The sequence below is a fragment of the Danio aesculapii genome, chromosome 7 (assembly GCF_903798145.1).
Source record: "Danio aesculapii chromosome 7, fDanAes4.1, whole genome shotgun sequence".
In the NCBI taxonomy this organism is placed as follows: domain Eukaryota; kingdom Metazoa; phylum Chordata; class Actinopteri; order Cypriniformes; family Danionidae; genus Danio; species Danio aesculapii.
In genome coordinates this window covers 34,089,545-34,117,115 of record NC_079441.1, presented here as the reverse complement: position 1 = coordinate 34,117,115, position 27,571 = coordinate 34,089,545, and the positions used below count along the sequence as shown (strand labels likewise).

General features: G+C 36.4%; 1 protein-coding gene across 2 annotated transcripts in view; it reads left to right on the top strand.

The window, feature by feature from the left end:
- The window catches only part of slc6a2 (solute carrier family 6 member 2), a 34,467-nt gene extending 7,121 nt beyond the window's left edge, over nt 1–27,346 (top strand). For both annotated transcript variants that reach the window (XM_056461774.1, XM_056461773.1), the window contains exons 5-15: nt 9,427–9,565; nt 9,938–10,072; nt 10,196–10,299; nt 14,084–14,208; nt 14,398–14,510; nt 14,807–14,935; nt 18,595–18,694; nt 19,096–19,196; nt 21,031–21,198; nt 23,832–23,903; nt 24,120–27,346. In XM_056461774.1, the coding sequence (XP_056317749.1) occupies nt 9,427–9,565; nt 9,938–10,072; nt 10,196–10,299; nt 14,084–14,208; nt 14,398–14,510; nt 14,807–14,935; nt 18,595–18,694; nt 19,096–19,196; nt 21,031–21,198; nt 23,832–23,903; nt 24,120–24,143 (1,210 nt within the window). In that variant the 3' untranslated portion in view covers nt 24,144–27,346. The remainder of the gene's footprint in view (nt 1–9,426; nt 9,566–9,937; nt 10,073–10,195; nt 10,300–14,083; nt 14,209–14,397; nt 14,511–14,806; nt 14,936–18,594; nt 18,695–19,095; nt 19,197–21,030; nt 21,199–23,831; nt 23,904–24,119) is intronic.
- Nucleotides 27,347–27,571: the final 225 nt, after the last annotated feature.

Here is a 27,571-nt window from a genome sequence, read left to right as displayed (position 1 = left end):
TTTGACTGAAAGAAAAATGTCATATACATCTAGGATGCCTTAAGAGAAGTAAATCATGGGATAATTTTCATTTTGGGGTGAACTACCCCTTTAATTTTATTTTGCTTGTATGTTTTTTTTTACTCATAATAAAGTGTCAGTAGATGTGACTTGCATTTGATCATGTTCATTTTGGGGTAAACTATTACTCTAAGTGTAAGAACAGTGACATATTGAGAATTTAGATGCTTGATCAATGAAGTACCCTTAATAGCATAACACTTATTGTATTTACATTGTTATGACAGTTATTAACAGCATAGATGTTCATCATTATATCTGTCTCTTTTATATGGCACTTAATATATTTGAATTCCTCCAACCCTCAACTCGTTTGTTTTCGTTCCTGGTGATCTACTACTTCTTGAATTCTCTGCTTGTCTTGTTCTCGCTGTCTGTTTGGCTGTTTCTCTCACTTTCTCTCTGCTCTTACTCTCTTTTGGACTGGTTTCCCACCCGGCAGTGCTTTGAAGTGTCATTTCCCCAGCTGTCTTCAGTGTGTTAGTGGATGTGGAAAGCTGTCATTTCCTGCGCTTTTCCCCCTCATGCAGCTCTATTATAATAGTTTTCGGCCACCAGTAATCCTGCCATCGTGGAACAGCACACGGGGCACTAGAGAATATTCATTACTGTCACACATACAGCAGACACATACATGCTCAGCAGGTGTGCCATACACTGAATATTAGATTACGCCGTGTGTTGCTCAGAATAGCCAAAAATGACAGGGAGCGGTCCAAACCAATCTCAGAAATATGGTGTTGAACCAGCATCTGTCAGTCCAGACGCCCTTGATAAAACCCAGTCAAGCTCATTGGTCTTACATGCCATGCAGCTTTCTAAAACAACCGACAGCCAGACAAAAGCAAAATATGACAAGCTCAACAAAGCATATTTCATCATCTAGCGTGCCACCCACATTTCCTTTGACTACACTGCCTCTGCCAATCTTGACATGTTCGAGTCAATCACTGTTTGTTGAGAATAATGAGCCGTTACTGCTCCATTGTATTGTTTTACACAGCGGGTGTCCGAAATCTAATTATTCCATCATTACTGAAATCTTGTTACATCACAAACGGTCTCAGATTTAACACCAGACTGATGTCATTAAGACAGAAATAGTGGATTTTGGAGGTAGAAATATAATTATTTGGAAAGCCAAAACAAAGATTGTGACCACTTTATGATGTCTTTAATATTATAAATTAAACAAGCAAATAAATGTGATACCTTAGAATGTAGGTTCAATATTAAAAGGTTGTTTGATTAATTTACTCAATTATTATCATTTTGGATGCCAAAACAGTGTTTTTGACCACTTGGCCATGACTTTATTATAAACAAGCAATTAAAAGTGAAATCTTTAAAGGTACATTCAATATTAATAGGTTGTTTGATTAATTTAGTCTTTTTTATGTTTATACACATGCAGTTGAGTCAAAATTCTTAAAAAATGGCATATGACGGCTATAAATCTCACAGATGCAATTTATTTGCAGTCCATGTTTGGGTAACACTTTATTTGAATGGTCCATTTGAGTATTAGTAGACTGTCTGCTTAATATCTGCTGATACTGCTCCTTCAACAGACATTTTACTGACTATATGAAACTTTGCAAGTACATGTCAACTTACACTAACCCTATCCCCAACCTAACAGTCTACTTAAAATCTAATGAGAATTAGTTGGCATGTAGATGCAATGTAACTTAAATTCAACAAACGGACCATCAAAATAAAGTGTGACCCGTGTTTGTTTTTAATCAAACACAAAAAAAATAAAAGGAAGGAAATCTTAAAAATAAATAAACAGTACTGAACTCTTGTCAGCCAGAGGGGTCCATAACCACGACGAATTTGTAGTTTCACAAACAAGCATAGGACATTCTGTTGCCTGTTATTAAAACAAATATAAAGTTAAGCAAGCTGTGATGAGACCCCGCGTGCCATCGGAGTTCTGGTTTGCGGCCACTTTCTGGCTCAGAGAACATAGCGGAGGATATGTTGAAATCAAAGGTGTTTGGATTTCATTTGGCCAGACAGGACATCAGATGAACGAAGAGCTCTAGAGGGAATGTTTGCCAAGATACTCGCCAATCTAATGCAATTATTCAATTAGAGGAGGCTGTGCTTGCATCTGTCCTGACCCAACCAGCTGAAACCCCAGATCTGCTGCCACAAAAACCAAAAAGTGCTTATGTCTGTTTCTGAAGATAGAAATACTATGCAGGAGTCTCTGTGTTTTGCTATACGTGTTTTGGACTATACGGAACATAATAATCAGGCAGTTTTGTCATTTTCAGATAACAAAGCATGGGAATCTTAGAAATGGCAGCTTGAAAAAGCATGTGAACATCTAGGCACCAAAAAACCAAAAACAAAACAATGGTGGCCTTAATTACATTTACATTTTGAGCTTTTATTACACCGGGCATATATTTGCACTGGGAAATTGATGTCTGTTTAATGTGCATTAGATTTCTCTAAAATGTTTGGGCAAGAGATGACTTAGAAACACCCTAACGCACTGACTGATACCCAAAGTATAACATTTTTACACACGTTTTACACAGACTTTGTATGTTAACATATGCACACAGACAAACACAACTTTTTAAAATAATCTAAAACTTGATAGCATTTGCAAACAAAGGCATTTGACACATAAGAACCAAAATGTATCCCTCTCCAGTGTCTGTGCTTTATTCTCCTAAGTTATGATCAGTTATATTGTATATAGTTTAAATAGTTTAAGATATAGTTATAGTTATCCCTCTTCAGTGTCTGTGCTTTATTCTCCGAAGTTATGATCAGTTCAATTGTATATAGTTTAAATAGTTTAAGATATAGTTATAGGTATAATTTAATTCAATCACACAATTATTATTAAGCTTGCTCTAAAAACATTTTAAGCCAAATTTGTTTAAACAATTTAAGTCAAATGTAAAAAATATGTGTACTTAGAATACTTAGTAGTAAAGGATGTTACCATCTAATGCAGGGGTGGGCAAACTCGGTCCTGGAGGGCCGGTGTCCTGCACAGTTTAGCTCCAACACTAATCAAACACACCTGAACAAGCTAATCTGTGTCTTCAAGATCACTAGAAATCCATAAGCAGGTGTGTTTGATTAGAGTTGGAGCTAAACTGTGCAGGACACCGGCCCTCCAGGACCGAGTTTGCCCACCTCTGATCTAATGTTACCATCTACAGTATTTGATAACATAACTACTGTACACAACAAAGATAATGAGGTTCCTAATCAAATACAAACCTCACTACTTGGTAAGCAAAACCAATTGACACTGTACTTACATGTCCATTTTCAATACTCTTGCATGTGTAATATTGCTTAACTATATCTTACATATCATGATTTTAAATTCAATTCATGTTTATTTCTATAGCACATTACAATGTAAATTGTGTCAAACACAGATGAAGACAAGAGAGTAAAAGCCGAAATATTTCAAACTGTGGAACCTTCTAGGAATTCAGGCAGGGATGAGAGTAGTGTAGAATGCTAGTGTAGTTCTAGTTAAATTGAAACTGCTTCAGTTCAGTTTAGAATAAATGTCACTCTTGTAGTTCAATTGCGTAAGTGTTATTAAAAAGCAAAACCCCATGCAGGGATGTTGTTCTTGGCTTTTGTAACTTGAATTATAAAGCAGCATATTGGCTCAGTGGGTAGCAAAAAGGTCATTAGTTCGAGTACCGACTGGGCCAGGAGCTCTTTATGTCCAGAGTTCTCCCTGTGTTTGGGTGGGTTTGCGGTGGGTGCTCCGGGTTCCGTAAGAAAAACTCACGACTACACAATGTTTTTTAAAATGATCTGCATTTACACAGATTCATGTAAACATCCAAAAATCCATTATTACACATGCCACACCTGTTTTTGGGAAGTGCCCAAGAAATCAAAACTAACCGTATGATTTTGTTAGCTCACATTGCTAGTTTTGTGGTGAGCAATTCATCTGTGCATGTCATTAAGAAAAAACAATAGTTTGCCCTTCTATTCTTTAATTGAAATCTGAAAATGTACTTCCTGTTTGTTTTCAGTTAAATTATCAGTGGCCTGATTTTGAGTTAATGTGCGTGGCTAACATATTTAATCATGCTGCTCCAAATGTCAGTTTTGACAACAAACAGAAACGGTGAGGAGGAAGTGTCTGTTACGTTGCTATAACTCTCCACAAACCCCTTTTCCCAATCTTTCTGAATGAAATACCTACTTTACTACATCCATTCAGCTCGCAGTAGAAAATACAAGCTATGCCCACTGTTGTGTCACTTAGCATTCTGTTTCTCTAGGAACTGCGTCACAATTTGAAAAAAACAACAGTCGCAGCTTCTGGTTCATGGGGACTTTTAAGTAAACAGTACCTATAGGGAAGTGACAATGTGTCATCAGCAGCTCGGTGCTCATGTCTATGTACTGTATAATGAGCTGTGTGTGTAAGATTTGTCTCCGCTTGCGGTTGTAAATAAGTAAATCCACACTCTGCTGATGAAGTGTTAGGAAACACTTAAACAAGAACACTACGCAGTACTCCACCACTGTTGTATATGTTTGTTTGCGCTTGCCTTTAATCTACACTCCCATAAACACATGCATGACATTGTTTCAAAGACTTCGTTTTTGAGTGTTTACATGTACACCTAAATGGTGGGATTTTCAAAAACTTCCACTTTGATTTTTTCACTTTTGAAGTGTGTGTTTTCAATGCCAAAAAACATTGTAGTGTAAACAAACAGGCAAAAAGTTTTCAGTTTTTGGCTGAAAACTGATTGTTTGGGTGTTTCCCACAATGGGGATTCATGAGTTAATGGGCTGGGTTGCGACAGGATGAACATCCACTGGTAAAACCTATGCCAGAGTAATTGGTGGCTCATTCCACTGTGGTGACCCTTGATAAAGAAGAGAACATTGATGGAATCTATAGAGTAAATTAACTTGAATTATAGGGTCATTCTGACTGTATTCTAATTGGTTTCTTCACACAGAGATTGTGTTTTGCTTAGTTTTCAAAAGGAGTGACCTACTCAATTATGTCATCTCTTGGTAATTGAAATAACTGGGATATTATTGTTAAAAACAAGCTTTATCACAATCTTGATCAAATGTGAGTGAGATCATTTGTGAAAGTACTTTTTTTCACACAGCCTGACCTAAACAAGATTTGTATTTGCAAAGTGTAAGTAAATAAAGAGCCAGGGGTCAGATGAAATGTCACAGAGAGTGGATTAAAGGTCAAGCTGTAGTGGACAGGTAGGTTGACGGGATGTTATTGGCAATTGTGACGCAAATTGGAGACTTCAAACAACTTGAACGAACGGACAGGGATTGGCCCGTCTCCCGTCTCTTGAGCCCTGAGGGTTTGCCTGGCTTTCCTTTTCCTCATTAACTTAGCCATGACGGCTCCATCATCTATGTTTCTGTAGACCTCACACTCTCATTTATTCCCTTATTCCGAGTGCATGACAAAATGACTTTCTTGATGAGAAAATTGTCAAGCTCTCTCCAGCTTCAAGTTTTACTCTTCAAGACAAGTGTTTTAGTTTGGAATGTTGTGAATTCAAACTTGTGCATCTCCTTTATGGATTTCGATTCACTGTTTATGTCATCAAATTAATCTTTTATTAAAAGTATGAGTAACCAACATAAGGTTAATGTTCTCGATCTTCAATCTTGTTTTAAAGTTTTTCAAGCCTGCAGCACTGGCTTTACCTCTTTGAGAAGGAAAGGCAACAGCAATGTCCTGGCAGTGCTATAGGGGTTTGTTTATAACGTAAGAACAATGGCCTGTACTGTTTCTCCTCTTTGAACCTCACTGGGAGGTGCAGCACAGGAATCATTTAGATCACATTCTACAGAGACTCTTTTCATGGGGTGGATCCAGATATTTTGCTTGAAACCAGTAATAACATTCATCATTGGATGGTTGAGAAACCTTTGGTCTTAACTATTATTCACCTTTTCTTTATTTGTGCAGCCATAAAAAAATGCTGGAAACGTAGATCATACCTCTTGGGGAGCAAGAACCTAAGGGAAACTAGCGATTTATTGGTAATTTATGAGCCGGCAAATCTTTTGAAACAACTGACGCAGCATGATGTGGGACACAAATTGAGATTATGTGTGTAATGGTTTGGTGTTATATTCATTGGAATGGTTCTGTGTTTTCATTTTTTGGACTCTTGTGGTTCTACCTGGTTTTTCGTTTCCTTTAGGTATTTACTAATGGGTGTTAGAGCACCTGTGTCTTGTTACACAGTGCTTTGTCAGGTCTTTTCCTTACACAGATATATTATATGAAGGGCTTAGTTAATTTTGTTTCTGTTTAGTCTGGCTGATAATATGATGTTGATACTTTTCCGTTTGATAAAATGATTGTTTAGCTTCAGTAATATCCCTGTAATGGTAAAGAATAGGTTATTTTTATTGCATTTAAAGTGAAATTACTGATCATAAACATATGAGGCTGAGAAAAATGTTCGTTTTAGAAGAAAATTCTGTACTTAAAGGCTTTTGTGTCTGAATTCTTCAAATGGTAGTGAGTTTTCCACAACTCTCACTTATAACAAAAACACCCTTCCATTAACTTGAAAAGAAACAGAGATTCACATTCATACTTATAACTATCAACACTGACTGATATCAAGTTTTTTAATCATAATTGTGTTTTTCAGCCCTACTTTTGGTATTACATCAATATACACACTGCATTTGGATCCACTGCTCCTTTGTTTCTGAGTTCTTTTTGTTACAGTAGTGAAAGCCAAATGTTTGGCAATATCCAGTCAAACCTGCCACTTAAAAATGGTCCTCTCTATTTAAAATGCTCATGAATTGGTTTTCTTCGAATCTATAAAAGTTTCTGCGAATTTTAGGATGATGTTAGCATGTAATAAACATCAGGTCCGAGAGGAGTATCTAGAGGAAACAGCCGTAAAAGGAGAGCAAGGACAAGCATAACATATAAAGCACATGAAAGGGTGTAAGAATGTGCTGTAAAAACAAGAGCTCCCTGGATAGGGATGGTGTGGACTAAATTCCTTGTAGCTATACAATCGTTACTGGGCCTTCAATCAAGGCTTTATCATACTTTGACTTGGGGGAACATCCCTTACTGTTTGATACATGAGACAGTGATAATTGAAATCCCCTTTTCCAAGTATCGTAAGAGCAGTGACATCAAGTAACAAAACTACTCCTACATAGTGGTTTATGTAGGAGTAATTTATGTCTTGGTTTATGAGGTTTCCCACAACCCTGCATAGAGGATGTTGCTTATACAGTGGTGGACAGTAACTAGTTTTTTTACTTCACTACTGTACATTTTTCTAGGTGTCTGTTGTTTATCAGAGTATTTTTAGGACAGTTTTGCTTTTATTTCATTGCGATCAAAAACAAAACATTGTACTTTACTCTACTACATTTCCTGGATATAGCTGAGTAAAAAGTTATTTTGAAGAAGAGATTTCATCAGATGCTCAGAGATGCGATAGATGTGTTTGATAGGTGAATGAGCTTTGTTGGTTAACCTGGTAAGTTGGTTCACAAATTGCATTGAACAATTAATTCATGATTTGGACTGATTTGTCCTCATGTGTTCTCAAGTCAACAACTCTCTGATTCAAATGATCCGTACAGAGTGAGTCTTCAGTAAGGGATTTACAAACTGATTTGAATGGGGTCAGTTTTGTTATAACATAATGTTAATTTAATGAAGTTTAACAAACTAATTTCGAGAGGAGCATGTGATGTGATTGATTGCGTCTGGTCTCCCATCTGTAATCATTAGTAAGATAATCGGATTATTCCAAACTCAATATAAATAGCCCATCTAGTATTACTCCCTTATCTTCATTTTTTTAAGAATGCCCCAATCCACCCCATCTCCCCCCTTTTCCTCCTTTACCAGGGGGAGCTCTCGAGAACTATCTGATCTCATACACCCTTACATGCTCATTGACCAGCTGGGAGCCCTGGGCTCGATTATCTCCGAACTCAGTGTTCTCTTCCGGGACAGCATGCCAGACCTGCTATTATAGTCAAGCAATATCTAAGTGTGAACTCTTGAAATTTAAATTCAAGAGTTCACACTTAGCTGATGATTGATAATAAAGCTTGTTTGGCATGCTGTCCTGGGAGAGAGCCCTGAGCTTATAAGATCCTTGAGCCCTGGGCTCCCTCCCGTTGCAGGGCGAGAGGAGAGGTTGAGCTCAGGGGAGGGGGGGGGGGTTTCTTCAAGACGAAGATATTGAGATGATAAAACTCTGGTTATTTATAGTGAGTTAAGGATCGTCTGGTAGGATAATTAGTCATGAGCTAATGCTGGAACAGCTGTGAACAATCATAAGCACGTGATCCTCTCGAAATTTGTTTATGAATAAACTTCACTTAATGATCATTTTGCTGTTGTAGCACATACTAGTTATCAAATGAAAATGATTACATAGTGTTCTTCTTAAAATGTTTAAAGTTTTAAAAACATCACATTTTTTTAAATATTGTTTGTTTATTTGTCAGCACACATTTACACACATTTTTGTTTCATATGCTAAGGTAGATACTATATTTTGTTATTTGCACGTGTTTGCACAATTATATTTTCATGAATTATAATTATCTATAACTTTTGTAACCATGATTCTATAACATTTGGTTACATTTCTTTTTTTTTTTTTGCAAAATAAACATTCATCAATAAGAACCTTTAATACATTAGTAGATTACAAATCAAGATTTACTTTCACTAAATCCATTTTGAATTCATTTTATTTCATTAGAGTATATTTGTACTCTTACTCAAGTGCATGATTTGTGTACTTCTTCCACCACTGGTTCTTTAGGCCAATGAACCTGTATGGTGGTTATTCAAAACCAGTGTTTGTTTGCAGATGAATATTTTACAGTACACTGCTCTTTTGCAGCATGACTAGAGCACATTATAATAATATATAGTTTATTTGTTGTTAAGCATTGCATAGTTTGATAACAAAAGTAATCCATTTAATGTTTTTTAATCATTTAACAATATTTCACCTAGTGGATTTACAGTACATGGTTTAATCACAATCACCTTTTTAACACTTTTCTTAAGTTACATGTTTGTAAAAACCAACAGACAGACATAAAAAAGCATTGGTCTATAAAATATTAAAAACAGCCAATAAATGAACATCATAATAGAAGAAAAATATCACACACACACGCACACACACACACACACACACGCACACACACACACACACACACACACACACACACACACACACACACACACACACACACACACACACGCACACACACACAAACACACAAATCATGCCCCTCAAACAAGTCATTGCTTAATCTCACCTATTATTTCTCATCCTCTAGGCGCGGAGTGCTGCATAGTCATGAGAGTAAAGGCATTGGAGATTTGGGTCTTCCTCGATGGGAGCTCACCATCTGCCTTGTTGTTGTCGCCTTCATCCTCTACTTCAGCCTCTGGAAAGGAGTCAAATCCTCTGGAAAGGTGCAAAAGATCTATATATAAACTTAAAATAGAATCACGCTTTATTTTGATGATCCGTTTGTTGAATTAAGTTACATTGCATCTACATGCCAATGAATTCTCATTAGATCATAAGTAGACTGTTAGGTTGTGGTTAGGGTTAGTGTAAGTTGACATGTACTTGCAAAGTTTCTTATCGTCAGTTAAATCTCTGTTGAAGGAGCAGTATCAGCATAGTCTACTAATACTCAAATGGACCATTAAAATAAAGTGTTACCTAATTGTGCAATATTGCTGTTTGATTTTAGCCATTCTATCATTGATAGGAATCTCAAGGCGTTGGACAGACGTTCACAGAGCCATATTTGTGTGTGGGTGTGAGTGTGTGTTCAGGTGGTGTATATTACAGCTACTATGCCCTACATAGTGTTGTTGGTGTTGCTGATTCGAGGCATCACTCTCCCTGGTGCAATGAATGGAATCAGGGCATATCTTCACATTGACCTAAAGAAGCTCAATAACCCTCAAGTAAGTTTATGTGAATAGAATCAGTTATTCAGCTTCTTCGATGACCTCGTTGCAAAGATATATCACAAACCTAACATACTTTGCGTTTTATAGATGGCTTGTCACTCATTTTTGTTGCTGCAGGTATGGATTGACGCAGCTACTCAGATTTTCTTTTCTCTAGGAGCTGGGTTTGGAGTCCTCATTGCCTTTTCCAGCTACAATAAATTTAACAATAACTGCTACAGGTATGACAAATCTTTGATACATGTTCTCCAATAATAATAACATTTGTCCGTGAACAGGTTCAAATCTCACCTGAAGATGTCCATATTTATTTCCACTTCGTCTGTAAGCTCATAGTCATTCCAGTGCACTGAGGCTGTGAAGCTGTGCCTCATACGTTTAAGTTCTCACGGGAAAAGCAGCATGCCACAATGATAAAACATAGGTAAAGTTGTTGGTGAGACCAGCAGGTGGCAGTCTCTTTGAGGACTTTTGGATAACAGTCAAAGATTGTCAGATCATATAAAAATATTCGTTTCAAATAAACTGTATCTGATCAGGTGATTTGAGATGTTGCACCACTCATTTGAGTGCTGAGAGTTAAAGCCCATCATATTGTTGCATCCCATGGTTCAAGAGAAGCAACGTAAAAGAAGGGAGACATGAATGCCGAATTTATTAAAAGAACATCAAAATGCAGCTCCTTCAGTGAATCGAATGAATTAAAAAAAGAAACAAAGATTGGGTAATTGTTCTTTCTGTTAAAGGATAAACTGTCCCAGTGGGCACCTTGATGTCAAAACAACATAAAATTCATAAGCATGAATTTTAAATAATAAATAATATATAATAAAAATAAATAAATAAATAATAATAAATTCATAAGCATGGTAAAAACACAAAACATGTCAAAAATGCTAATTGACGATGTCAAACCTTAACATCTATTTGACATCCACACATTGATGCCCTTTTGACCACCAAAGTAACAACAACACAAAAAAGAATTATACTATAATAAAAGTTACATGTCAAAAATCGATTACCGGACAGTCCTGTAGTTGGTTTTTGATGTGTTTTTTGATGCCAATGATAATATGATAATGTCAATATGATGTCACATATTAAGGTAGTCAACTGGCATTAAAACAAGTAGCATTTTCGATTTGTTCATTTTGAAATTAGGGTGTGATGTACAATGTAATGTGCTTGATTGAATGTGTATTGATGTTGAAAATCTGAAATGTGCACAAACAAATAAAAACCCAACCGAACACAGCAGAATCTCAAACCGAAGCCCCCCAAGATGGCCCAGTGAGTCATTTATTTTAAAGAAGTATTTATTCAGCTTCAGGTCTGTACAACTGATTGCACATTTAAGTAGTTCAACCTAACAAAGATACTCTCAGAAGATAAAGAACAGGCGTCCTTACACATTAGGTTGCAAAATTAGAAAATACCTTTTCAGGGGACATGTACTGTACACAATTTTAAATTAACCTCTTCAGGCCCAAGGTGTTTTTTTTACATGCATTTTTATTTCTTATTGCTATTTGAGCTCATTAAAACCTAATTAGAATAAAAATCTAAGTATCATCTTTTGATACGATGTTCTTTTAGAGAAAAATTATGTCCATATATGTGGACTCGTGGTCCGAATTTACATTAAACACTTTTTCCTGATTTTTTTTATGCATATTTAACAGAGAAATTTTTTTTGAACTTGCTTTGACCATCAGAGAGTAAAAACATTTTTTTGGACAGTTAAAAATAGTGTTTGGGACATTTCATATGATGCAAAACAGTTGCAGGATGACACTGTATGTCTGTAACAAGATATAAAACAGTATTTTAAATAGCCACTTAAGAGCTAAAATGTGCTCTCAATGGACACTCAAGCCCCAGGAGGTTAAATTAGAAAAGACTGGGTGACACGGTGGCTCAGTGGTTAGCACTGTCACCTCACAGCAAGAAGGTCACTGGTTTGATTCCCAGCTTGGTCAGTTGGCATTTCTATGTGGAGTTTGCAAGTTCTTCCCGTGTTGGTGTGGGTCCCCTCTGGTTTCCCACACAGTCCAGACATGCGGTATAGATAAATTGAATAAACTAAATTGGCTGTAGTGTATTTGTGTGAATGAGAGTGTATGGGTGTTTCCCAGTACTGGATTGCATCTGGAAGGGCATCCGCTGTGTAAAACAAATGCTGGATAAGTTGGCGGTTCATCCTGCTGTGGCAACCCCTGATGAATAATGTGACTAAGCCGAAGGAAAATGAATGAATGAATAGAAAAGACTTTGTTGACTACACTTAAATGACCAGTGTTTTTCAGCTTCATGCAACCACATGTTAAAATCACATATGAAATATGTGTAAAGCTCATGTGAAACATGGTTCATCCAAAACACATGTGATCAAGTTTCCACATGGTTCTACATTGGTTCATAAGTGATCATATGGGTTTTACATGAATGTAGCACATTTCATTTTCATATTTTTCATATGGGTTCCACATGTACTTCCCATATGATATTAACATTTGATTGCATGTGAATTTCTCTAATGGTGAATATACAGACATTTGAAATTAAGTTTCAAAATTCAAGATTTTTTTATTTGTATTTTTTTATTATACTGCTTTTGTCTCCATGTAAACTCCAAAATACACTGGTCTTGCCAGGATTATACTGGCCTGGCATGCATTTTACAGCAACCACATTTATAGTCATTTTCATTCATCTGTGCAAAAGGATAGCGTTTTGCCAATGTTGACGTCTGTACACAATATGAAATTGGAAATGAAACCACTGTTGTAATGTTTAATTATAATTTGTCAAGTTTGTTTAGATTGATAAAGCATTTAATTGGCCACAGAAAGATAAAGTGGACATTTCAATTCATCTTTATTTATATAGCATTCTTTATAATGTTTATTGTGTCAAAGCAGCTTAACATAGATGATGTTATAGTAAACTGAAACTGCTTCAGTCCAGTTTTCACTCTTAAGGTTAAATTTAGTTCAGTTCAGTGTAATTTAAATGTCACAGCTGAAAGCCGATGACAGCGAGGAGCACCGATGCACAGCTCCCAAACTAAAGCAGGCCAGTGGCAAGAAACAAACTTCACCAATTGATAAAAGTTAAGGGGAAAAAGCCTAGAGAAATTATTATTATCATTATTTCCTCTAACATGTTAAGTATTTCGAAAGTGTGAGGAGGCACAGATTAACTGATTCCCTCAAGAGTCAATTCCCACTTTGGTTGACTTGAGTTGAATTGTTTGCAATCATGCTTTTGAAACCTTGTCAATGTATACATCTGAAGCATGTTAATGACTTACAATAAGCAGTATTGATTTCACATCACTATATGCTGACGTCTATTGCTGAAACCCCACTGATCCAACAGGTTTTGCTCTCCAGGGCACAGATGTCCTACTAAGACCTGCAAGCTGCAGTCGTCAAAATATTTGCTTTTATTTAATAACACAAAATAATAAAAAGCAATCAAAATGTCAGCTTAAAATATTCACGTTCACGTTATTTATATTTAAATAAGCTAATTTTCAGCAGCATTTTTCATCTTTTTAGCATTTTGGCTATTATGGCAATATGTTGCAAGCAGACGGCTGGCCAGATTTATGCGTTTCTTCACAGACTGCACTAAACGGTTCCACCCTCAGTCACACACTTTGAAATGATTCAAATCAGACATGATGGACTTGGACTTGGTCTCTGTATAAATTGTTTGGTTATGAAAAAGGCTATTGTAATGTCTAGTCTCTGCAACTGGCAACCGTTGTGGGAACATGAAAACAAGCCTTCAAAAAAACTGAGCTGAACCTCAAACTTCACAGGAACCATCAAAAACGAGACATGATAGAGGCTCGAGAGAATCCACAATGGAGTTAAGCCACAGCTTTAGCATCGCCTGACTGTGGGTTTAAAGTGTTGTTATGTCCTGGATCCTGCTCAGCAGTTCTTTGAGTTCTGAGGTGTAATGTTAGTTTTCATTTGTGCTTTCTTACAGGGATGCTATCCTGACCAGCACAATAAACTGCGTAACCAGTTTCTTCTCAGGGTTTGCCATCTTCTCAGTACTGGGGTATATGGCTGAACAGCATAAAGTCAATATAAAGGATGTGGCCACGGAGGGTTTGTTTTTCCTACAATATATATATATATATATATATTTTTCAAATTTAATAACTTTAAAGAGTTTTTCGGTGTTGTTTTGTGCTCTGTTTTTCTTCTGTTGTGGTTAAGCAGAGTGTGACTCCAGATACACTTTTTGTTTTGTTTAGTTTTGTGGTCTATGCAGTAATTGTTCATGTCTGTGTGCAGGAGCTGGACTAGTATTTGTTATCTACCCAGAAGCCATCTCAACACTACCAGGAGCTACATTCTTCGCTATAGTGTTCTTCATCATGCTTCTGACCCTTGGAATTGACAGCTCTGTGAGTTAAGAGTAATCTGATAATGCCTATGTGTACATACAAAGAGTTTGGGTAGCACATTATTTTAACGGTCCCCTAGACACCTATTTCAAGTACTTGAATTATTCTTTCACATAAAAATTGTGGGTAGTGTGTTCAGACAGGAAATTTGAAGCATAAAAAGTTCACTTTAAATATTTGGAAAAAATGAAGTGAGGAATGTTTATGTCAGAGCTCAGAAAAATAACTATAGTCATTTGCGTCTGTCAGTGTGTAGTGTGAACTGCTCTGTTTTGTTGTTGTTATGTTCTGTTAAGATGGGCGGCATGGAGGCAGTACTCACTGGGCTTTCTGATGACTTCAAAATCCTAAAGAGAAACAGAAAATTATTTACATTCGCTACAGTTGTGGGGACATTCCTGATGGCCCTTCTGTGCGTCACAAATGTAAGTCTGTTTAGACCAGGGCTATTCAATTAGTTTGTCATGGGGGCCAGTTCATGAAAAGCATCACAAAAGAGGGGCCGGAGAGATATGACTTGCAATATGAGTGATGACACAACAGCGTATAAGATATACGTATTTGTGCTCATAGAGACACCCACGTTGACTTTTTCTACATTAAAACGTTAATATGTTGTACTTTGAAACTACATAACATCACTGCATTGTACAATGTGGCTTTTTTTACAAGCATATCCAATTTTTGAGGCACAAAATCAGTGCATTGCTTCAGTAGGCTTCTTCTACATTCAGACACATTCATGTTATGTTTTGAACTGCATAACAATTAGGGATGCAACGATTATAGATTTTGGTTATACAATTAAAGTCTTAAGAATAATCATGGTTTCACAGTTATCACCATTATTGTGCATTTATTAAATTTAAAACACTACTAGTTTAGAAAATCACAAGAAAACTGCTTCTATTTTAAAGTATTGCTTATTGCTGCTCAGTAACCAAATACAGCACAAAATATTAATAAAAACAAACAATAGTCTATTTCTCTCTTAGGACTTAAACATAAATGAAGTTTTTGATTTAAACATGAGTGATAATTTTACAATGAAAATAAATGACAGAACAATGAATAAATACATAAAAATAAGACTAATTGACTTGACTAATGTTAATTTAATCTATATATTAGCTAAGAATTTAAATGAACTGTTGTTATTTCCTTCATTCATACATAATCACTCTCACCACGCCAGTGTGTCGGTCCAACACAATCTCACGGCAATTCGTAACTTTTTGATTTAGTGGTTAATTCGTATGAATTCGTACGATCTAATTCGTACGATTTAGTAAGATTTGCTCATCCCCCAATGACGGTTGGGTTTAGGGGTGAGGTTAGGTGCCACGCCTCCTTTTTAAAATCATACAATTTGATACGACTCAACACAGCACGCATCGCTTCCAATATGCACACGTCTCCACTGGAAATAAACAACTTGCGTGCGAAAAAGACGCAACATGTCAACGGCTTGCTGCTATAGTTAATCCAATGTGCGTGCGTATTGGCATAACTTTATTTAGTTGCAGCAGCTTTTTTCCGTGCAACAAAAATATGGCGTTGAGAAGCCTTTAATGAATAAAAGCGGGGTTAATAGTGAAATCGGCTAATCATTGCATCTCTATTAACAATATCAGTGCATTGTAAAAAAGACCTTTTCTACAAACCTATCCAAATGTTTTCGGCTGCCCAGTGCCCATGCCACTCGCTTGATGTCAGGTGACTCACTCTCTGCGCAACCTTCAACTGCAGCTCGTGCTGTATTGAACAGACGCATGTCACTTCATAACAATAGCGGCCGTTTTTCGACTGAACTAATTTATTTTTGATGTCTTGGTCACACTATTTGGAGGGCCGGAACAAATTGCCTCGGGGGCCGGATTCGGCCCGCGGGCCGCCAATTGAATAGCCCTGGTTTAGACTGTCAAATGTAATTTTAGGTTCAATAACTAACTGTGTTTATGCCAACAAAATCTCATGGCAATTTGTTACTTTTTGATTTAGTGGCTAATCTGTATTCAATACTATGATCTCATTCTTACGTTTTTAGTATGATTTGCTCATTTCCTAATGATGGGATTAGGGGTGGGGTTTGGGGGCATGCCTCCCTTTAAAAAAAATCACACATTTTCATATGAATTAAACTGTATGAATTTATATGAATTAGCCACTTTTCTGGCAATAGGTAAAACAGTTAAGTTTCCTTATGAGATCAAGCTGGTTTAGGCATAGCATATTTTGAGAATACAATGAAATGCATGCGTGTCCATGTTTAATATGCTTTTAAAATGGATTGTAAAATGTTTTGTGTTTTCTAAATAATTCAGACTCTGTGGCCTCGTTTACACTAATACGTTTTAGTTTTTTAGTTTTAAAATGCATAAGTTTTGCTACGGTTATGCCTTCCGTCCACACTACCCCGGAGTTTTCGAGTTCTGATAATGGATTGTTTTTAAAATGCTGTTTTAAAACGCTACTGCTCCATGTCAGTGTGGATGGGGGAAAACGGAGACATCTGAAAACAGAGGATCTGATTGGGGATTTTTCTCAATATTAAGTGCACAAAGTTCAGTATTGCATGGAAAACAAACTCCAAACTCAAAGGGAACAGTGTACTTTATAACCTCATTCACATCACCATGACTTTGTTGTTTCACTATCTTAATAATAAAATGAAAACATAAGGAACTGCCTATTTCCATATTAATATTAACAACTTTACAGACACCCAAAACGTTAAGGCATCATGTAGCTACATATTTATATGACCGTCACATTTAAATGACTGTATGCATATTTTTGCCACAAAACGGAGCCTATAACATAACTACCTTCATTCATTTTTACTGAAAAATACAAACATGCTCTCTCTTTTGCTGAATATCAGTTTTAATAATTAATAATGGCCATTATAAAAGTATAACGTACAATACGTTTATACAATATAGTAAAGGCAAGCAGTCAAATGTGCAGAATCAGAGTACGTGGTTACATAAATGAATATATACTTATCTTTGCGCTCAGCCAAAACATGTTACCTGAGAACAAGTAATAGATTCAAAAGACCAAAGAGTCGTTACATAGAGACAAGATGAATTAAATATCACGTTTAACAACTATAGTGAGATGAGATCCAGTGGTATATCTTTGGTAAACTGTCTGACGTGCGCTGCTCTCATCTGGGGAGGTGTGCTTAAAGCACCCGCTGACTACTTGGAGCTCAGGCGTCTGCATACGCTGCAGCGCATGACAGAGTGTGTGTGTGTGGTCACATGATTTCAGTGGCGAGTGTGGATGGAGATCTGTTCAGAAACACTAGGTGAAACCCCAGTGTGGACATGGATCATTTCATTCTAAAACGCCGTTTTAAAACTAAAACATATTAGTGTAAACGGGGCCTGTGTCTTTAGAATTGGTAAGTGTGTTCTATAGGATTGCTAAAATGTGGATCATTTCATAGCATACAGTCAAGTCCTTGTGTCATCCAAAACACTTTTATCCAGCTGAAAATGGCAGCCACTCTTCTGAAAACAACCTTTTTTATTTTGCTGATAGTTGTTTTTGAATATAAACATGTAGACACAATGTGAAGTGCTTGCTCTGGTTCTAGTTTTGAATGTAAGTAGACAGACCACCAACTGGTCCAGTTTGTGTAGTGAATGTGGTTTGGATCCACCGCTCTCCCACTCCGATTTGATGGCTGGGTAAAAAAAATTACAACAAGCACTGCATTAACACAAAGAACATGTTTCCACTCTGGGTAACCTATAAAAAAAAGAAGATGAAAAAAAACAGCATGAAACAAACAGTGTCTCGTCAAGATGTTTTCCCTTTTCTTTTTTCTTTTCTTTTCTTTTCTTTTCATCAGTTAACCTATGAAAAATGCTTTGGTGGATACACAGGCTTAGCGGATCACTTTGATAATTTAATGGATATAATTTGGTGCATAAATCTGTGTGTGTAAATACATCATTAGAACAGACTGATGTCCACAATGCAAAATTATATTTAAAAAAATATAATGATGAATTACTTACTAGAAGTCCTTTATTCAGCAGCATTTTGTCTTGTATCTCGGTCATCACAGGGAGGGATCTATGTGTTGACCTTATTGGACAAATACGCTGCAGGGACGTCCATTCTGTTTGGCGTACTGTTTGAGGCCATCGGAGTATCTTGGTTCTATGGTGAGTAGATATGATCTGCATACATTACATATTTGATCTGCATACATTACATGTTTAATCTTCATTCATTTTAAATAGTTTACTGTTGAAAAAGAAGCCTATTACTACATCATTGTGAATATAAACATATACAGGCAAACAAACCTCAGGAGTTAAGGTAGTTCAAAGCCTCAGGAGTTAAACATTTCAAGATTGACACTACATTCCATGGTGTTGCTTCCTGACATCCAATGCTTCTCATAACTTTCGAACACAGTTCTGTCTGAGAGTACAGTACAGAGAGTTCAGATCATTGTTGATACAGAAAGAAGAGAAGACACAAATCAGATAAAGGTCTTGGGTGCCTTTATCTTGATATGATGTCCAGATGCTGTTAATTTCTTTGTGTCTTTGCCCCATAGGCGTGGACAGATTTAGTGAAGACATTGAACGGATGATGGGCTTCAAACCAGGGATCTACTGGAGGCTCTGCTGGAAGTTTGTCAGTCCAGCGTTCTTGCTGGTGAGTGAATATGGACATAACGTACATAACTCAGACCTGATGTCATTTGACTTTTATGGATAAAACTATATTTTTCAGGAAAATAAATGTTTCAGAAACATTATAAAATAGAAAAGCCCTCAACTGAAATAAAAGTGATTTCAAACATTTTAAGCTTGTATTTTTACATGTATTACTCCCTTACTTCACATCAAATGTTTTAAATTCTGCTGTATTCAAAACAGGATATGGAATGAAAAGTATACATCTAAAACAAACCAAAATTATAGTGGCATTCACTATAAAAAAAGCAGTTACTATAAACTTCAAGGCTAAAATAATTGATTCGAGGAAACACTTAAACTAGTGGTGTGTGGGAAAAGTGCTCTAAATACCCGTGCTTATATTTTTGTGTGTGTAATGTAAGGACATTTAAGATGATAAAAAGACATGTGAATATAGAAAGTCAATTTCTCTGCCACCTTGCTAATATAACATTGACTAGACCTATTAACTTAAACTTAAGCTCTGTTAATGTATTTGTAAAATAAAATGAGACATGGGGTTGCGCTTGCTCACGAAGTTATGTAACCTGTGGATGTATTTTAGGCATTCACAAGAGTGAGTAGGCATTGTAAAGGTATAATTTAATGGTGTAAACATGACAAACGAATGGCTTTCAATCAGCTTTCTTCTCAAAAGTGTTCAGATGTACATTAAACGCAGCATGATTAAGTACACCGCATTTTGAAAATGAATATAGGCAATATATTTTGGTGCATTTAAACAAAACAGATTTATTAAACGTATATATTGTTTAAAATAATATTTTTGTTACCAAACATATTTAGAAATTTAAAGATAATACAATTAAATTCAAGCAAATATTGCAAAAAAATAATAGCAAACTCCAAAATTTCAACAAAATTTTTCAATATTTTTTGTTTCTCTTGATTCTTCCTCATTTTAAAATTTGTATTTAATATTTTTCTATAACATAAATTTGGGTGTACTAGTTTTTGGACCATTATCGTAGGATATTTCATTAGATAAGCTCCATATTTGGCTCCTGTACTGACTAATCAAATGTATATGCACAAATATAATATATAATACATATATAATAAAATATGAATTTAAAAGATAGATTTGTGAAAGGTGTACTTATATACAGTATACTGAGCACTGTAAAAGCGCACAATTAATACTAAAAAGAAATATTATTCCCACTCTCTATTCTATTTTCTGATATGTCTGTAGTTATGTCTGTTTGCCAGCACGTCTTGTGTGATTGTTATTATTTACTTAGCTTATTTTATAAAAGTAGAATTGACATACAGTGCATCTGGAACTCTAAAACTTGATCAAGTTTTAGAAACATCTCAAGGATGAACAGTGGAAACAGGACACACCTGAGATTAATTTTGAGTGTCTTGGCAAAAGCTGTGAATACTTTTGTGCGTGTGAGATTTTATAAATTTGCAAACAAATGTATGTCACATTGTCATCAAGGAATATTGTTTGTAGAATTTGTCAAATGTAATCAATTTTGGATTGAAGCTATATAACATAAAAAAAATGTGAAGGGCTGGGAATGCTTTACAGATGCACTGTACTGTATGTACCTAACCTAAAACAATAGAACTATTTTACTCATTGTTCATATAAAACAGTCATCTCATTTGAACTGGAAATACAGCTCAGGCTATTGAGTTTTACTATTCATTTAGTCTCAGCAAATAAAATCTACTTTCCTATTTTTTTTTTATTTATACTTTACATTTTTACTTATTTTGCAATATTGCGAACTATTCCTTATTGTTTCTGTACTTCCTGACTTCTCTTTTCTGTGCAGTTAGTGGTGATCGCCAGCATTGTTACCTCCGGACGACTGACATATGATGAATATGTTTTCCCGTACTGGGCAGATATGCTGGGCTGGTGCATAGCATTGTCTTCTATGCTGTTTGTACCATTTTATGCCATCTACAAATTCTTTAGTGTGCCAAGCAGTTTTAAAGAGGTTAGCAAACGCACACACACTGACAATTACTTACTGATATATTTACATACAGCAACTTATAAGAACTATAACTCAAACCCAATCCATAATATTAGGCTGTATGCAGTTTTACAATATTAATATGTATCTCAGTTCTCTGTACAAATTTGTCTTCAAATACACCTTCACTTACCCCCAAATACACACATAAAATGCTGGGCAGTGCACATTTACATCTGAAAACGGAAATGATGGGTATAGTTCTAAATGTTGAGGACAATTTCACTTGATCCTCCATTAGTGGAGAGGCTCATATTGCTTATTTCACACACCCTTCATTGGGGGGTGGGGGTGGGGGGTGCAGACTGATCCAAGCCCTTAAAGCTGCCTTTCCATGACACATGACAATTGACAAGCGATAGACCGGAAGTCATTCATTTCCAATGGAGAGTAGTTCAGGTGCTGCGTGGAGTTTAGATCATCTCCGTATGCGGAAAGTTCAGATCTGATTTGAGCTGCGGAAATATTTGTTAAAATATTTGAATTCCTGCGACTAGACCGTATGCAACCGTATGCGGATGTGATGTACTCCAGTGTTGTCCAAGCAGGTCCATGTTCGCAAGATGAGAAGTTTTTGGTTATTTTTTAAATCAGAAAAAAGACTATGTAAAAAATATTCTATTCATAAATGAGTCATTAAAAAATATTATTTATTTAATGTTATCTCACCATTCCCTCCAAAAATTTTTGCGGTCTATGAGTTTCTAGTATTGCATTCATTCAAGCATGGTAAACGCACACAGAATAGAGGCTCTTGCTTTTTCACTCCTATTTCGGACACCTTGCGAGAATCAGCTTCTCTCCTATGATGCACAACAAAACTGAAAATTCTGTGCGACTGCCACAAGGGGTCGTGTCCGAATGTCGTGTGCAGTGGAAAGGCGGTTTAAGTTCTATGCTCTGCAGTGAGTTTCTCTATTCTCTTGGTCTCACTGTTCCTCTCCATCAGGAGGGTAACCTGTAGACTGCTCACTATCATGCTAAAAGCCCCGGTATGCTTTAAACGAAATTGAAGAGTGAACTGAAAGGTTCTGAAAGTAGCTGTTTTGGGAACCCAGCCAGACAGGGATTTGCACTTTATATTTAGATATAAATATAGCTGCAATGGCAACAGTCACGCATTGGATCCTCATTCTTCTCGACATTAAACACTTTATTTACCACTTTCGGCTTCTGTCGACTTAAGGCGTGGCACGCGTATGGTCCGGTGCAGCTTTGGCGCAGTCGCATAACTCTCGCTGGGACTGACGCTGACATGCACCACTCAAAAAATTTAACTACACGTCACAACGAGTTCTGTGATTGGTCGGCTTGGTAGCGATGAAGAATGTGGGCGGTGCTGGGAGCCGCAAGCTTGATGGACCGAGTGTTTACAAGTGTGGAGTCTCATGAAGGAGCTCCAGATGGAAACTTTTGTTTTGTGTTTACCTTATGATTAAAGTTGCTGCACGTCTGCCGGTTCCCGCCTCAGAATGAGCGAGTTTGAGCTACTTGTACATTTAGGTAGCGTTCATAAAAAACAAAACACCTACGAAGAAACTCGACACAGAGGAACATAAAAACCTCACTGCCAGCTAGCGTTTCGGAAGTTTTATTGCAGAGCAAGGCAAACAGCACGCAGAGGTATAAATGCACGACTGCGTGCAAGGCAGGCGTTGTGGGTTACACCGATCACTCGATACAGAAGTATAAATCAGCCGTTAGTTCCTGGTTTGTTGGGATCAGCCACAACCCAGAACTGAGAGTACAACCATACACTATGACCAGTTTTATATTATTTAGTTAACCTGTTAACCATCTCTTCGGACTGTCTGGGAAACTGGAGCACCCTAAGGAAACCCATGCAGACACGGGGAGAATATGCAAACTCCCCACAGAAAGACTTGTGACAGTTTTGTTGTGAGACAACCATTATTTTTTACGTACCAATTTCCCTCAAATTATTCTATATGTAAGGGAGTCAATGTCATTCACAAATGTGAGGCAACCAGTAGTTGAAATCCCACTAGTGACCAAACCATCAGCCATTGTCAACAAGCAGCGATAAAGTCTCTGGTGATGTGAACGGGGCTTCATGGTGACTGGTGACCCTGTCCCACTCATCACAAAAATAATAATTATATACAATATCAAGTCAGATTTTTTTCGGTCTTATTTTCACACACCATTTTATTTTCACTCAGCAGTGAGAACACTTGGCCAATGAACTTTCAAGCTTCAGTAGATTTCATGAAGGCCATCAAGTGTTCAATGTCCTCAATAAATCTCTTCATGACTTAAATCTGTTTCATGACTCTGTGTGGTCCAAGAAATGTGAGATGTTTTCATCTATAAATGTGTCACTTCCCAAAGCCACAAGCACGCTACTGACATCTGGCTCACTTACTGTTCACACTCATATTTTCCACAAGCAGCATTCAAGCTTAAATGGCTTCAGAGATCATCTAGCATACTATATGGAGAATATAATGCCACATTGCCATCTGCTTCTAAGCAGATAATTAAGTTTCTGTTTAGATTTGTTGTTTATTATTGTGGTGTGTTTATGCCTGGTACAGTAGTTCACTTTGTGTGTTCGATGTCCTTTATTTCAGAGGTTAGCGTATTGTGTTACTCCAGAACATGAACATCACTTGGTGACGGAGGGCAATGTCAGACAGTTCAAGGTAAGACCCGGGTACAGTGCTAAAAGTCTCAATATATTTATGCGATCTGAAAACACTGTGTTGTTTCAGCCCAACTTTGGGTAAAAAGCCATATTTGACTCAAATCTAAGTTGATACAACCCTGCGTTTTTACAGTGAAGTAAAGAGATTGTAGCCCATTTGCCAAGAAACAGCATTCTTACATGTTTTATTGTCCATTTTGTCTCATTCTTGCAGCTCAAACATTGGTTAACCATCTGATGAAGCAGTCAGGTGGGAATGACCTCTCTAATGCTACTTGAATGCTGGAGAAGATGTGGTGTGTGTGAGAGAGAAAGGTTTCTGCAAAGGTCTCATGCCATGTGAAAGTGTCCCCTGAGAAAAGGACAGAACGATGCGATGGCTTTGTGTGTTTCCCAACCACACACTATACTGTCCGGTCTGCTCCATTTGTGTTCAGTGGTTGACTTGACTTTTTTATATTGTAAAGCAAAATAAATGTTACGCCTATACTTTTTTAAAATCACACACTTGCGTTTTAGTGTGAACATCTCTTTAAAAAAAAACATCAGAAACCTTTCAGAACACTTCATTTTAGGGTTAAACAGGTATTTTACTTTTGAGATGTTCCACTTTGGTAACACTTTACTTAAAGGGGCGGTTCATAAGACTGTCATAAAACATTCATAAACATGACATGACAGATGTCATAAATATGAAGGAGATTTTATGAATTCTAATGACAATTGTTATTAAGTGTCATTCACTCAGTTATCATTTTATATGCAAAAGTGACATTGTTTGAGATGTCTTTATTATGACTTGACATAAATACATCTTAAACTTTGTCTTTCCCACAACAACTTGACACTACCAAGACAACATAACATTTCATAAATCTGTCGTAAACATATTTCATGAGGCCATTAATATTTTGTCAACAACATTATTAATATTTTCTTGACATCAATTACAAAGGTACAAAGTGAATTTGTCTTTAATATGTCATTAAATATATTAACGATGCAATTATAAAATTATTTGTCAGAGTATTGACACATCCACTGAGTAATTTTAATTACAATTTAATTTTGTTCCACTGAAAAAACTGATCAGAAAATCATTCATGATACAGTTATAATGACTATCATGTTTATGACAGATTTATGACCAGCTATGTTGTTATGGTAATGTCAAGTTGTCATGACAAAGACATCTCAAACAATGTCATCTTTGCATTTAAAATTACATAACTGAGCAAATGGCACTTAATGACAGTTGTCATAAACGGGGACAATCTTCTTTATATTGATGACATGTCATATCATGATTATAAAGGAGTTATGACAGTCTTATGAACACCCCCTTCAAGTAAAGTGTCACTTTCACTTTTTAAACACTTTTTTGGGGTCATAGGTTTGCATTTCTGTAACTGTTTTGGGAAAATGTTTAATGTGTGTTTATATGGAGTAAGTGCGTGTGACAGGTTATCTTGCACCGTATTCGTACTGTAGGTCTAGGTAACACACTAAGAAATGGAAAACCCCTTAATATTCCTGGAAATCTTTACGCCGTTTTCGGAGAGTTTTGAGCCATTGCTACAGTATGTGTTAGCGTGCAGCTGTGAGTTTCTCACAGTTTACCTTGTTTCCCAAGAATGGTTTGGTTTCACAACAGCTGGTTTACATCAAGGGTCCACCACAAATTATCTCGAGCACATCTTTTCCCTTTTGGACACACCTCACAAAGCAGACATACACCACTGTGTCAGTGCCTTATCTAGCCATAAACTTCCTGTCATTGAGTCACTCATCCTCATGAAGAGAGTGCAGGCATGTTCTTTATGACTAAAGCACCTCATTGAGAGAGAGTCTCAATTAACTCCACGCCAAGGGAAATTTATACTTATAGCTTTCAAATTGAACTTATACCCGGAATTCAGATTAGAGCTTGCTCTTCTTATAGGCCAATATTTAAAAAGGGATTTTGTTTTTGAGTCCAGGGATCAACATTTACTTATGCCCCGCAGAGCAACAATTATTAAAAGGTCAATTTCGCTGCCTTGTGTCGTTTCAAGGATATATTATATTGTATGTAAAGACCTTATGAGCCCCTGAATAGAACAATTATGAGCCAGATTTACTAACAGCTTGTGCCTGTGGACACTTTCTTTTGGCATTAAAAATACTACAGTCAGGGTTTACTAAAGACAGAAAAATAGCAATTAAAAGTATTTAAAAGACATTTTATTTTATTATCATTGCATCTTTTTTGTTTGTTTGTTTGTTTGTTTGCAGCTGATCTTATTGCATTGTAATTTGTTGGAGTTTCTCTTTCAGTCACCAGATTTGTTCGAGGAGAGTATTTAAGTCTTGCAACGTGACGTACTAAAGTTTTTAAATTTCCATTCATGCCTTAACCCATTTAGCATCCTCTACCTGCACCTGATCATCACTGGCTCTGTTTGCTTGCAATCCAATGCTAATTTGCATCGGTCATTATGGAAATGAGCTGAGAGAACATCTATGTTTTAATTTGCACATTGTTGCAGGAGTTCGAACTCACATTGGTGCTTTAATAGGTTTCACTAATTTGATCTGTTCAGTAAATCTGGCCCTTTATTCTAAATTAAAAGTCCTGCCGACCATGTTAAACAATATTGGGCCACACTAGGCTGGGCTATTTAATTTGAATTGGGCTTGATATGACAAAGTTGCACCGATAATCTATTTACACCATACACTGAAAATCCTATTATTGAGCTTTTTGTGGTACATTCCCTTTATCACATGGTCCCTTTGAACATTTCAGGCTGTTTATGGGTTGTGTGTGCGTGTCTATGTCTGTGTGTGAGTAAAGATAACAAATTAGGTTCTCAATCCATTCAAGATCAATGGTCTGTGTGGTTGTTTTGTCTCAAAATAATGCATACATTTCGTGGTTCACTGTGGCTTTCTCATTTTAAGTATTTGAAAATTTCAAAGTGCCAAAATCAACTCCCTTAATGTTTGTTTGTGCTTAATTTATTTGTGTACAATCATTTAAAAGACAAAAAAAGATGGTAAACACGATCACTAGTAGGAAGCAAGCAACATATGTCGATTATGAAATATAAAGAGATACAAATCTATTCTTTTGTTATATATCTAATATTGTATGTATCAAATTCTTTATAAAACGTGAATGTAAAACATTTTAAGCAAAGTGTCTACTGTTATATCATGCTGTGTGATGTCGGTAAAGTTATAAATATTCAGAAATGTATTATTATTCCGTGTAACCAGGGGTGACATAACCACATGAATGTAAACGGAGCAGCTCTGGCATTTCTGAGTGATGCTTACAGAATAATGTGTACAACTTAAAAACTCGTCCTTTTGATTGTGAGTGACAAATATATATGAAGAAGTCAAAATATGCACATTATAACAATAAAGTCAATTCCAGTACACATACAGATAGAACTCAGTATGTCTTTTCTTAATGGAGTATTTTCTGCTGTTGTTTTTTGTTTTTTCACCACACACTTTTATGTTTTGCTGTGCACAGGCCACAGTTTTCTGTTTCTGCTGGACATACGGTGAGCTTTAGCCAGTGCTGAGTGGTAGATTATTTAGAAACCGTAGCCCATTACTGACTACACCATGAAAATTGTATTGAGTATTATAGATTACACATTTTAGGTAATG